General features: G+C 42.0%; 1 protein-coding gene across 1 annotated transcript in view; it reads right to left on the bottom strand.

Annotated features, from left to right (window-relative positions):
• The window catches only part of MTMR10 (myotubularin related protein 10), a gene marked incomplete at its 3' end in the record, with an annotated part of 40,232 nt that extends 26,161 nt beyond the window's left edge, over positions 1-14,071 (bottom strand). Inside the window, exons 1-5 of the mRNA XM_084253900.1 lie at positions 13,879-14,071; positions 13,339-13,399; positions 5,072-5,208; positions 4,712-4,784; positions 4,046-4,188 (exon numbers count right to left, since the gene is read on the bottom strand). Of these exons, the coding sequence (XP_084110026.1) occupies positions 4,046-4,188; positions 4,712-4,784; positions 5,072-5,208; positions 13,339-13,399; positions 13,879-13,938 (474 nt within the window). The 5' untranslated portion in view covers positions 13,939-14,071. The remainder of the gene's footprint in view (positions 1-4,045; positions 4,189-4,711; positions 4,785-5,071; positions 5,209-13,338; positions 13,400-13,878) is intronic.
• Positions 14,072-14,565: the final 494 nt, after the last annotated feature.

Here is a 14,565-nt window from a genome sequence, read left to right as displayed (position 1 = left end):
AGTGAGTATGTCCTAATAAACATCTGCATTTAAAGAAGGCTATAAAAAAATACTGTGATACTGAAACTTTGTTTAATCACTTACTCAGTGGTTGATTTTTGGACTTAAACTAAAGCTGCTTTTTGGGAGTGTAATTACATGTGTGTATAACTTATTTTTGTAAAGCTTAAGTAAGGGGTATCTTTGTGAATCCAGAAAAAGGCACAGACGACTTGATTACATTGTTACTACAGGACCTCTTGAAAAGAGAAAGCAAGCCAGGGGTTCTTTTCCTTGAACTTTTAAATACACACTGTTGTTAAAGCCTATGTCCACATTCCTTTTTTCTATTACTAAGAGTTTCAAAGGCTTAAAAAAGGAACTTTTATTTCTATATAAAATCATTTAAATTTTGTAGTGTCCTCCCTATGCATTAAAAATACTTAAAAAAAACTAAACTTTGTATCTTTAAAAACTCCCTCTGAAATAGTTATTTGCCCTGGTGATGAAGAAACTCTTGGTATTAAAGATGTCAAATTGTGGTAAATATTTTATTGCAGGAAAATAAGTAAACTACTTTTGAAGTGATTTTTTTTTTTTTTTTTTTGACCAAGGTTGATGATTTTTTTGTCTGGACAGAAGTCAGAAGTACCCATAGATGATGGCTCTCCTCTAAAATTAGTAGGAGGTACAGCACTTAAGAAGTTCAAACCTCATCAAGTTCTAGCACACTGGCAAATCTCCGTCTGAAAACCAACCACCAAGGAGTTAAGTCTCAGAGTCAAAGTAAAAATGACAGTTCAGAAAAAGGTCAACTTTAAATAGACGAGCTGAATTTTCATTTCTACAAAGTATGCCTGAACAAGTGACTCACAATCAACTAAATAAATGCAAAATGAAGTAGACACAAAGAGCATCTATTTCACTTACCATCTCGTGTGTGTGTGTGTGTGTGTGTGTGTGTAGATATATTTTAAAGTGATAAATCATTAAAAACAAATTTATCTTTCCGCTTTGAGCAAAAGTTCTTCAAAAGGAAATGGTGGCTCAAAGTTGTTCTGAGTTTAGATGTTCAATTCTGCATCATCGAATTTCTTTTTTCTTTATACAGACCTTTCCCAAACACGCTATTTTCTTGTGGTAGCCCAAGAACAATGAGGGTGAATGCTAATGCATGCAGCAGCAAAACTCATTTAATTCAGTCCTGACATAGTTCAGGCAACACCCACTCGACTACCAGAGGCTTCACATTTAACAAAATGTGAACCAATTTAGTATTTCGTGATTTCATATTTCAAACAGAAATATAAATGCTTCCCATATTTCAAAATTACCAATGGTTTACCTACCAGAGAACTCAACTATGCATGTGGTCATTTTGAAACAACTTGTAAAAATAGAAACATTTCCAGAGAAAACTCAGCATTCAAAATTTCTAGATGATAAAATCAAGTTGTATCTTCCCAGCTGTTAACTAACATTAGATGAAAACTTTCACTTGAAATAAAAGACTATGCTAGAATTTTTGTTTTTAACTCATAAAGCCTATAAGCTTTGGCAGTCAAAGCTTGTTTGAAAATATGCAGATCCGGGGAAAAGATTCCATATTCTACTGCCTCTTTTTTGCCCCCCTCTACTTATCCCTGACCCCCAGCACTGTAGAAAAGACAAAAAGAGTGCATTTCTTTTGGGCTTAAGGTAGCACATCTTTCATATTTTAAGACAGAGGAGAAAGACTTGGTGAGAAACTTGGTCTTGGGAAAGTACAGAAAGTCAGACTCACCTGCTTTGTATACACACTTCAATGAAGCCCCTTTATCAGTTATCAGCAGCACAACAGATAAGAGGTGGCCTGAATTTCCAGACCACTTATTACCAATTTCATTCATTTGGTACTTATTCATTTATGCTTTTACTTTGTCCTGTAATTTTTCATTTGTTCATGCTTTATTTTCTTTTTTATTTTTTTAAAGATTTATTTATTTATGCATACAAGAGCTGGGGTACAGGCCAGAGGTGTGTGGGGGGGGGGGGGTGAGAGGATTCACCAGAGACAGAGTGGGGAACAGAACAAGCAGACTGACTGAAATACACTGGTGAGGGGAGCAGTGGGTGAGACAGGAGAGGGCTGCCGCGCCATGTGGGTTGCTCCCTGGCTGGCTGGGAATTGAATTTATGCTGTGGATTGCTTCATAGTGCGGTGCTTTACCCCTTGCACCACCCAGGAGGCCCCTTCTGCTTTATTTTCTTAACTAAATTTGGACACTGCCTCACATATCAAAAATAACCAACAAATATCCCACCACATGGCTCGAGAAACTAAGCCAAAATACTATTATTTCCAATTACTGAAATAGTCTGAAAAATATAATAGACCATGAGAGATCTAAGTTTCTGAAGAATAACGGACCACTGGATCATTTCATTACTTAAAAAGTATCCTGTCCTAACTCAACTGCCTAAGTTCTGTGGTATCCCTATTATCGAGATGCTATACATCCTGAATAAGATTTTCATAAGTAGATTTTTGATGCTTTAATTAAATTACAAGTATTGAAGATCAAGACAGCAACCTGGCTAAAATATTCACATACAGTGTACTAGTTAATTAATTATAAAGTCTTTCTATATAAAAATAGGCATCTCAAATGAGTAAAATGCCAAAAATCAAAAACAGCAGAATTAAACACCTGAAAAGAACTTTAAGTGATCCAGTTAAATTTTCAATAATGAAACATGTTGTAAGACACAGAGCTATTTGAAAGCTTTTAGCCATAGAACCCACTATCACTTTGCTAGAAAACCTAGTCCCATGGTCATGCATGTTAAGATAGTCATCTCAAACTATTGGTTCTAGTCCTAAAATTAAATCTACCTCCTCACCAAAGTGTATGAAGACAGCTGCCTTATGATCTTTTTTTCCAGCCTCATTTTGATAGCAACAGAAAAGTTACTGCAATAAGTCTATTGACAATGCAAAACAAATGCATCTATTTTTGGGTGGTACAAAAGCTGCCTCATTTCTGAGAAAAAGCAACTTCCTATTTCACTAAGACACTGTTCCTCTATTCCCAATACATGGGAGCAGGTTTCTCCTGGAAATTCTGTTAATATTCTCTACATCTGCCACACCACAGACTGGAGCAGGTCCAGCAGTGTCATTCCTCTGCCAAACTAATCCACGGAATCAAAGAAGGGAGGATTTCTGTTCTTGAATCTTACTCCATGAGTAGGCAATAAACATTCAGTGGAATGCAGGGAAAAAACAAACCAAGTAAAAAGTGTCTACTATTTAGCCGTCCCTGTGAAATATTACTCAAATTAATTCATTAAGATTTCTTTAAAGTACCAGTAATTATTAGGCCATACCTTAACTATACATTTACCTAACCCTTACGTAACCTAAGTCCAATTTTTTTTTTAAAGATTTATTTATTTATACAAGCACTGGGTACAGTCAGAAGCGCGGGAGGGTGAGAGAATTCACCAGAGCCAGAGCGGGGAGCAGAAGGGGCAGACTGACGAAATACACTGCTGAGGGGAGCAGCGGGCAGCAGGAGAGGTCTATGCGCCATGTGGGACCCTCACTGGCAGCCGGGGATCGAACCGGGGCTGCAGAGGCTGCGGGCAGTTTTGCAGCCCAGTGCTCAACCGCCACGCCACTGGGGAGGCCCCCTAAGTCCAATTTTTAATTTGTTAATCAAACACTGGGGTAGTAAATTAAAAATCTTGCCAAGCCTCAATTATAATATATCTCGATCTTTTCAATCATTTTAGCTAAGATAGAAACCAGTCAGTAATGTAAGAGAGAGTAATCTTCACATGACAGTTTTAAAGATTTTAGGAACAAATGAAAATAAAGAGATGATATAGCATCCTTTCAAGCAGCCATAAATTAGTCAGGGGAAATAGTTCTACTTACATTCCTGACTGACTTTACATAGGAGATATCTGATAACACATCACCAAATCTGAGCAATTGAGAAGCGAGAACTTCCATACAGAACTGAAGTAGGTCAATACAGTATGAACGTGAGAACTCAATAAAACTTAACAGCATTATTACCTTTTTGGCACTTTCAGGACCCGATTCATCAAAGCGAAATCTGACAATTCTGAAATCTTTACAGTAAATAATTAACTCTGTTGGATTAAATTTCAACTTCTGATTGGGACCTAGGACTTTTTGCTTCCTCTTGTGATCATTTACTAAAAAAGAAAAATAAAGAAAAAAATGTGTAAAAATTCTTTCTTATTACTCACTTTTTAGTATACTTCTAAAAAACTCTTACTGAAAATCACTGTAAGGCCACCCAGAACTTGAGCACCGTTTTTCTGCAATCGTTCATACTTGTCTATCATTCCTAGCACTTTGGGGGATCAATTTGAATTCTGTGTGTGAAGATACCGTAAATGATTCTTTCCACAAACCCACTACCATCTAAGCATACTTATGATTAAAATTTTAATTATAAAGACAAGACTTAGAATATAAAAACAGCAATACATTTCATATTGCCATTTTTAAACATTTTCTTCATGTTTCTGGTACTCAAAGAGAGAGAGAGAGAGAGAGAGAGAGAGAGAGAGAGAGAGAGAGAGAGAAATGAAGGGAAAATAAGGAAACCAACAGAAATAAAATTCCAACTCAAGTATTTAAGATGGATGACTCTTCAAGGAGTACTTCCCGAGTAGAAACAGCACTGATGAAGTGAGAAAGAATACTACATACCTGTGACGATTTGCTCAATACACGTTAAAGGAACATCATGTTCACCAAGAAGGAGGTTCCTGTAATGGAATTTCTGAAATAAAAAATTATATTCACGTTAATTCTTTTCCTGATAACATTGCAATGAGCATTATTTTGAGGTGTAATGAGAAACTGTGATAACTACTTTAAAAAGAAGAGGCTTTTTTGTCTGTGCAGCTATGACAATCATAAGGATGCAGTATCTTGGAACACACTTTAGTACTACAGTAAGGGAGAAAGAAATGCTGTGTTCATGTTTACTTCGTACCTGTGCTTTATACAGTATTTTGTTTAGAGTCAAACACCTTGACAATAAAACAGTAAATAAGTAAAACACACCTGTAATGGCATTGGGTCATCCGTAATAAAGGAAATTTTGAAGTTACTGCATATCAGCTTTCCCCACAAATCGTACTGACTTGTGTCCGTTGCAATGCATTTTCTCACAAAATTAACTTCATTTACAACAATTTCTCCTTAAAAAGAAAAATACTGTGTGAGCTACAACCATACCATAAAGTGTTCAACAGTTATTGTATGACCTAGAGAGATTATTTCATGATGATGGCAGTAACAAGGAAAACTTAAGCTAAAAACTGAATGTGCTGGCACTTACAACAATAACAGAATGAAGGGTTGTACTCATTTGTAAGATAGAGCAATGGAGACTAAGGGTGTGGGAATCAGAATGGTAGAACACAATGGCTCACCCGTGTTTGCGTTCCTGACTACAGGCACAGCTCCTTTCTCACATATCACTTTACTGTGCTTCCCAGTATTGCATTTTTTTTTTTACAAATTGAAGGTCCATGAAAACCCTGCATCAAGCAATTCTATTGGTGCCATTTTTCTAATACCAAGGACTTACTTCCTGTCTGTGTCACATTTTGGCGATTTTCACAATATCTCAACCTTTATTATTATTATATGTTACAGTGCTCTGTGGTCAGTGATCTTTGATATCAGCATAGTAATTATCTTGGAATACCATGAACTGTGCCCACATAAGACTGCACGTGAACTTAATAAATGTGCATGTTCTTACTGCCCGACCCACTGGCTGGTCCCTCTGCTCTCTCTCCTTGGGCCCTACTTTTGCCTAAGACACAAAAATACTAAAATTATAATAGGTCAATTAATAACCCTTCAATGGCCTCTAAGTGTTCAAGTGGAAGGAAGAATCACGCATCTCTCTTTTTTTTTAATTTTTTTTTTAATAGAGGCATGTTATTTATTTATTTTATTTGTTTGTTTGTTTTGTTTATACATGCACTGGGTACAGTCAGAAGCGCGGGAGGGTGAGAGAATTCACCAGAGCCAGAGCGGGGAGCAGAGCAGGCAGAAGGACTGAAGTACACTGCTGAGGGCAGCAACGAGTGGCAGGAGAGGTCTGCGCGCCATGTGGGACCCTCCTCTCCGGTGGCTGGGGAGCAGCTGGGGATTGAACCGGCGCCGCAAAGGCCGCGGGCAGCTTTGCAACCCAGCGCTCAACCGCTGCGCCACCGGGGAGGCCCACATCTCTCATTTTAAATGAAAAGCTAGAAATGATTAAACCTAGAGAGGAAGGCACATTGAAAACCAAGACAAGCCTAAAGCTATGGCTCTTTCACCAAACAGCCAAATTGTGAATGCAAAGAAACAGTTCTTGCAGGAAATTAAAATACTATGCCTGTGACACAAAAAAAAAGGTAAGAAAGTAAAATAGTCTTATTGCTTATATGGAGAAAGTTTTAGAGGTCTGGATAAAAAGGTAAAGCAGCCACAACATTCCCTTAAACTAAAATCTAACCCAGAGCAAGGATGTAACTCTCCAGTTCTAAAAGTTAATAGGTAAGGAGCTGCAGAGAAAAGTTTAAGGTTGGGTCATGAGGTTTAAATAAAGAAGTTGTCTCCGTAACATGAAAGTAAAAGTAAACCAGCAAGTGCTGATGGAGAAGCTGCAGCAAGTTGTCCAGAAGGTCCTGCTAAGGTCACTGATGAAGGTGGCTGCGCTAAACACCCGATTTCCAATGTAGTGAGACAGCCTGTTGTAGGAAGACTTTCATAGCCAGAGAGGAGTTAATGCCTGGCTTCAAAGCTTCAAAGGACAGGCTGACTCTCCTATTAGGGGCTCAAGTTGGTCACTTGAAGCTGAAGTCAATGCTCATTTACTATTCCGAAAATCCTAGGGCTCCACTCAACCCTAAACCTACTCTGCCAGGGCTCTATAAATGGTACAACAAAGCCAGGATGATAGCACCTCTGTTTACAACACGGTTTATTGAATATTTTAAGCTCACTGTTGAGAAATAATGCTCAAGAAAAAAAAAAAAAGTGCCTTTCGAAAGATTACTGCTCATTGGCATTGTACCTGGTCACCCAACAGCTTTGATGGAAATGTACAAGGAGATGAATATTGTTTCATGATGTCTAATACAACATCCACTCTGCAGCCCATGGATCAAGGAATTAGTATTTAACACTTAGTATTTAAGAAATACTTTTTGTAAGGCTATCGCTGCCATAGATAGTGATTCCTCTGATGGTTTTGGGAAAAGCCCACTGAAAACCTTTTGGAAAGGATTAGCCATTCTTGAAGCCATTAAGAACATTTCTGATTCATGGGAGGAAATTCAGATGAGCAACATGAACGGGAGTCTGAAAAAGCTGATTCCAACCCTCACGGATTCCTTTGAAGGAATCCTTTTGTGGAGGAAGCTCTGCAGGATCTGACTCTGAAGGTCACACAAAATACAACAAAGCATGTAATCATGCAAGGTTAGCAACGCAGCCCTTAGGGAGACATTAGAAGGAAATCTTGAAGGCAAGAAGTTAAGCTGGAGAGGACGTGTGATGACAACAGAAACAAAGGCCTAAATAAGGAATAAGGGATCTGGGAGAGGAGTGAGGAACGGAAACAGTGAATAGGGGAGCAAGGTAAAGAGTTAGCAAACCACAGATTCACAAATTTGGATTTTATCCTGTTTAACGGGATTTCACGTATGGAGGTTCAAGAAATGTTTCTGCGCAGGAGCTGCAAGGTACTAATAGACTGATAGTTGGGAGTAAAGTGAGTACTGAAATGCTGACATAGGTGCTGTAGCAGCAGCCTACGGAGGGAACCACAGACCACCCCACACACTCTAGAGCTTCTACAGGTGAGGCACAAACCTAAGCTATGACACTGCAGTTGATGACACTGTTCAAAGTTCAAGGGGCAAGTTACAAGTACTTTGGTTTTTCAATAGCAATGTATGCATGCATTAAAACATTACAATGATCTCTCTAAAGCCTACCTATAAAAAGATTAAAAACAAAACATATTACAACCCCCAAAGAAGGGGGATTCATAATGAAGTGAGGAAATGAGACAGTGAGGCAAAAAACAAGAACAGAACAAAAATAAAGGTCCAAACCGTGAATATATTAAAAAAAATAAACAAGACGCTTAAAAAAAAAGACTACTTTCATGTTCTAGATGGCCCACGGCTATGTTTTTCTGATTGATTACAAAAGATTGACAGTCAGTGCATTCATTATCCATCTATGCATGGAATAGTTTATCTTGATAGAAAGCGCTATAGGCATCACAGACGGCAGGAAAGAGCTAAGTTGACCACAGCCTTAGCTCAAGGCTGAGACTTCGAGGCACTCTAGATGCAGAGCACACATCACTTCCTCCCCCAAATCTGGCTCAGGTGACCTTGCTCTGAGCTCTCACAACCTTTATTCTCCTCTACTTAGGCTTTTCCCCAGTGAACTGAAACTAAGCGCAGGACTTTGACTCTTTCAAATTGTTACTCCTCTGCCAGGCAGCATCAAACAAGCACTCAATACCTGCAGAACAATGAGCTCATTATTGTTAGCCACAGAATTCAAGTCATCCTCCCTCCTACCAAATAGATCCTTAAAAAGATCCATGTCCCAGAGCCAGGAGAGAGACAAGGCCCCCAAGCCCCACTCAATGCAAATCTCACATCCTTACAACAAAGCTGCTGGCATTCCACCAGTCTCTGCTTCAGCAGCCAGTAACAGGAAGTCCACTGCCTCCCAAGATAGTCCATCTTCTGGCAAATGAAATTGTCTGAAAGTCATTCTTCAAGCTGGGTCAAAATTTGTCCCTGCTATGGAAAGGGCACAGCCACAGAGAGCTCTTTTTCCCTCACGAGAGAACTCCCTCTAAACTGACATCCAGTTGGCCCTCTATCTAGTTCCAGAGCGTAACTCTGTACCCTAATATCACCAGCATGGGGACAGGTAGGTCCTGCTGCTTAGTGGTTAAAGGCACAGCCTGAAGTCGGTCTTAGAATTCTGGCTTTCCCCTTTACAACTAGTTTTCTCTTCTGGTAAATGAAGATACATCGATACCCGAGCTGATAGGGCTGTTATGAGGAACAATCTGTAAGCTACTGGGTTGTTGGAAAAGTCATGACACATTCATTACATTTTAGTTAAGGAATATAGTTCAAAGTGTTAACAAATGCGTATGGACCTAACTTAGCAAAAAGGGAATTCTGTGGCTTTGTAGCTGGACTTCACGGAAAATGGAACCTGGGACCTTGAGCACCATTAGAACTCTCCAAAGGTCATGGATCTTTTTAAGGATCTGTGAGGTAGGTAGGAGGATACTTGAAATGCAGTGGCTAACAATAATGAGGTCAGTGTCTCTGCTTCTCTCAATGTGTGACTTTACTCTTTTTGGACAGGTTTTCTGGAATTCTGGCCACTGACAGCAAGACCAAAAAGAGCTCGTCCATTAGTATCACTCTGAAAATACTTGGAGCAGATCTGTACTCAGGCTTACTATCTGAGGTAGGTTATTCATCCTTACTGGTCACGCTAGAACCTAAGGATAGGTAGAGATGTGGGGAGCCAAATTTGTTAAAAGAGGGAGGTTGCCTTTTTTTCAGAAGATGGTGGAAAGACTCCCAGGCAGACAAAATCCATGTTCTGTGAGTGCTCATGAAATTGCACCTTGAATAGTATAATATCTCATTGAATGGCTCCCAGTTCAGCATCCACAAACCAGTGTCCACAAATTGTTTTGTATACTACAAAAACAATTCAGGGAACCAATGAAGTGTTCTTAGTGTTCATTTCGCCAGCTTAAAAAAAAAAAAGAATATACCTGTACCAAAGGAACTAAAAGGACAAAAATCTCAGAATAAAGGACAATCCTTTAAATGAAACTGAGTTACCTTTATGAAAAAAAGCTACATTTTTCTTAATTTTCTCAATTTGAATAAGGGCTGTAAAAACTTCTTCCTTATCTGATGCCAGTCAGGTTCTGGCTGGAATCTGGGAACCACTGATATAGGTTACCTTGTTCACAGGCAGCTCAGCTAGCACAGAACCAGGCACCCAAGAGAAACCAGTCCACCCATCCAGCAGCTATCTACAATGAGCATGATCTGGCAATACTTGCTTTTAACAAATATAAGCTGGAACACAGATACACGTTAAAATTCACACTCTTCCTATTTTCAAAAGGACTGGGTGGTTTTACACATATACACACAATCATTAAAAGAACAAGATTCATATAACGGTGGAAAGATGACGAGAAAGCCAAGGTAGCTGCTTTGAGAGAGGGCTGTATTTTAATTCCAGGGTCAGCTATAATTTTGTTGAGAAGTATGGTTCTGGGAGAAAGCAGAGACGCATGGCATAAAATAAGTCTTCCTGTTACTACTGAATCTGAGGGTTGCTGTGTGCGTGTTCACGTGTGCACACATGTGCACATGCACGCACTTGACAATACTATTTTAATAGGTGGTCTGAGGGGTCCTTTCATTCAGTCATTCGTTCAATTAATGTCTCAGTGCATTTTGCTAGACTTCAGGGACACAAAGTTGAATCAGGAACTATTTCTATCTCAAGGAATTTCAGGAACTAGGCAAGTTGAAAATTGCTAACATAAACCACACTCTAAATTAAATTACTAGTCAGTTTCTTCTGTTTTCTTTTCTTAATGAAAGATGCAGATCATCTTAAATTTAGACTTGTTAAGTTCCAAAAGAGCTCATGGTAACTGCATACAAATAATTCATTTTGTATTCTAATTTTCATCTGCTTATTGAATTAAAAGTTCAAACCTTGGGCAACTGAAGTAGGATATCCTTGAACCCAGGCATTACGCCAAAGCATAACATGCAATTGAACATAACATGCATCTCTGAACAATTGCTTCTTGTTCTGTGTGCCTGTGTAAAGCCCCAGGTGACATGGCCAAGTTTTCTCTTGGTTTCTGAGTGTAACAAAGGCCAGAGCTATAGTATTAGTTTTCTCGGTAACAGCCCTAACCCAGCCCAGGTCTTTAGGTCAACAATATTTCAGTAATTTCCCCTTGTCTTTCAGATTTCATGGATAGTGCAGGAAGCTGCAGGCTAAAGAAGGAGCAAAAGAGGTCTGAGTGGTCATCAGAAGTGTGACATGGGGGCCTTCCCTGATGGCTCAGCGGTTGAGCGCTGGGCTGCGAAGCTGCACGCAGCCTCTGCAGCACGGGTTCGATCCCCGGCCGCCAGCAAGGGTCCCACGTGGCGCGACAGACCTCTCCTGTCTCGCCCGCTGCTCCCCTCAGCAGTGTATCTCGTTGGTCTGCCTGTTCTGTTCCCAGCTCTGGCTCTGGTGAATTCTCTTACCCTCCCGCGCTTCTGACTGTACCCAGTGCTTGTGTGAATAAATAAATAAATCTTTAAAAAAAAAAAAAAGGAGAAATGTGACATGAAAAGTGAAGCAGAAACACAAAAGATCTCCTATTGCCCAGATAAATCAGAACAGAGAAGAGAATGGGAAGGTGATGCTGAGAAGATAAGAACAGGAGTTGGGAAGAGGGGAAAAAAGACACATTAATTTAGGACTGGCTAAATGTTCTATAAGGAATGAGCAGGTGTAAACAGAATGCAGGGTACCAGAGCCTTCATGTACACACAGAGCCAATGGGCGAAAAATGAACATGGTGAGAAGACTTGGGTTTAGCCTCTACTTCTAGGACAAGTAAACCACTTAGTCAGGAATGAGCTTACATTTTCTCCAGGAAGCTCTGACATTTTGAGTGGAAAGGTTATGTTTTTAGTCAATTCTATAGACTGGATAATCCTTTGATGTAAAGTTCTTTAAGTTTAATAACATTTACTAACAGTTTTCATGAGCATCTCTAAAACAAAAGTTAAAAAAAAATACCATCATTTGTAGCTAAGATCATGCTCTTTGTTGGTGTTATATTATAATATGGGAAAGAGAAATAAAAGCCTAAGAACGGGGCCAGTCACACAAAGTAAAGGAAGCCAAAGTTCAAGAGCTGTTCCCCACAGCTGACTTTTAAATGCCTGGAATGACTAAGACTAAAACAGCGGACACAGGGAGCAAGTTACTTATTAATTCCATTGCTCACTCTGAGTAAAAGCACAAAGGACTATTTAGTACATACTTTTGGGTAAAATTTTCGAGGGAAAATATTTGTAACTCCTATAATAAAGTTTAAAACAACTTTTAAAGAGTTAGCATCTACCATATGGAACCATAGGTTAACATCTTTAATGTATTTGTTCTTAATAAACTTTCACAAAGCACAGTATGCAGTTTCAATATTTGCCCAATTACTACAGTACTATAAAGAAAGTTCAAATCATTTTACTAGATTTGTCCTTAAGTACTGCCTGAGACTTTTCAAATGTTGATGGTAGACACACAAACGGGTATTTGATTATACTTCAGGTTTAAACAAGTATTCCTGAGTCTCTGCCTACCTCTCCCATAATCATAGCAAATGACTGACTCTTCCTAATTATCGAACAATTTGAAATACGAATCAAATAATCTATTATATACTTTAAACTATCTGCCACCAAGCCCTATCTCTACATCTGAGGTCCTCCAACATAAATTTTGTTCCAAACCAGTGATTCTCAATTGGGAAAAAATTTGTCCCCTCCACCCCCAGGTCAAAAAAAAAAAAAAAAAGAAAGAAAAAGATTTTATAATATCTGAGGACATTTCAGTTGTCACACCTAGCAGGTGGAGGAGGAGGGTACTACTGGCATCTAGTGGGTAGGGCCAAAAATGCTGCCTAACATCTTATAATGCACAGGATAATCCTTACAGCAAAGGAGTACTGGGGCCCAAAATGTCAACAGTACCTGTTGGGAAACCCCCTTCTAAACCCAAACAAGTCAGTTTGCAAACATAGCCTACACCTTCAAAAACAACTGCCAAGTAATTAAAAGTTCACTAAACTTGTTATTGGCATATAGACACAGATAAAATTTGCTTTTCATACTGTTAACATGATAATCTGTTAATCATTAAGTCACCAAGTTGCAGACAGACACAAAGAATACTTTCACTGCCTAAGCAATTAAAGATGGCTTAAAAAAATTCAACAGACAAAAAAGGAAACGAGGCAGCGATACCCTTGATTTTTCTGTGATGCTTAAGACTTCCAGGACAAACATCAATCGATCATTACTCTTGGCTTAGTTTTAACCAACTTTCTTTTTTCCACCCTCAGTCGTTGTACTTCTAACTGGACAAAGTTTAAAGTCAACAGAGGAGAAAAGTTAACCACATGATTCTAGGAGGCACCATAATCTCAGACCCGAACGCATCACTCCAGTACCCGCTAGTACCTGGCAAAAGGACTGGCTCCAGTTTTTTGATCTTCGGTTCCGAATTCACCTTATCGTCAGCCTGAAAAAACATCAGCAAAAGAAGTCAAAACTCCTTCCCCTCCCCCGCGAGACACTACAGCAAATGTGGTTCTCCAAGTTACGACACAAGTGACAAGCGACGGACACGGAACTCCCCACCAACACTCGCTCCCACGAGACCAAGCCCCTTCTAAGACCTGCTCGCTCTCCAGCTGGCATCTCACAATAAAACACGACAAGCGCCCGCGCCAGCCTCCTCCGCCCGGTCCCCACCCGCGCGCAGCACCCCGGCTTCCCGGGCAGCCGGCCGCGCTCGGGGCGCCCCCCCGGGACTCGTGCCTCCGCGACACCCCGGGCCCAGGTCTCGGGGTCGGGCGCCGCGGCGGAGCTCTGCAAGTTCCCACCGAGCCGGCGGAGGCTCCGCGCAGGAGTTGGGGTGCCCCCGAGGCTCCCCCGGGCCGCCCGGCGTCTCCCCGGAAGCGCCGGGCCCGGGGCGCCGGCGGGGAAGGGGCCGTTCACCTGGGGCGGCGGCAGGAGGTAGGACCTGAAGGTAGGTCTGGGCGGTTTGAGGGAGAACATGGTGCCGCCGCCTTTTCGCCGCGGCCGGGGCGGAAGCCTGGACCCGCCGCGGGCCAGCGACGGCGCGGACGCCTCCGGACGCCCGCGGGCTCTGTGCTCCCGGCGCGGCCGCCCAGGCCCCGTCTGCTGCCGGCCGGGCCCGGCGGACTGACGGGCGGGGACGCGGCGGAGCGCCCGCCCGCGCGGGGAGGAGCGGGGGCAGCGTCGGGCCGACGCGCGCGCCGGGGCCCATCCCCGGAAGGGGCCCGGCGCCCCGCCCAGGGAGACGGTGCGCGGGGCCGCCGGCCGGCCTCTCCGGCCTCTGGGCCGCGCTGGCGCCCGAATGAAAGACGGGCGCCCGGCGCGGGCAGCCGGGACCTCAGCGAGGGCGCCGGGGGGCGCGGGGCCCGGCGGCCATCTTAAGGAGGCAGGCGGGCGGGTCGCGCCTACGGCGGCCGGCGGGGCCCAGCGCGGCCCGCGGGGGTCTACGGCGGCCCGCAGGGGCCATGGCGGCAGCGCGCGGCGGCCGCGACCCGGCGCTGCGAGGGCTTCTTATCCTCGGACAGCTCCCTTGACCGAGCCTCATTAGTCGCCCGGCTCGTCCGATCTTTGATTTTTTAAGTCGTCGAGGGGGACCCGGGGCGGAGG

The sequence above is a fragment of the Talpa europaea genome, assembly GCF_964194135.1.
Source record: "Talpa europaea genome assembly, chromosome: 14".
Lineage (NCBI taxonomy): Eukaryota > Metazoa > Chordata > Mammalia > Eulipotyphla > Talpidae > Talpa > Talpa europaea.
Note: the sequence above shows the minus strand (reverse complement) of the source record. Positions and strands in the feature narration are given on the sequence as shown.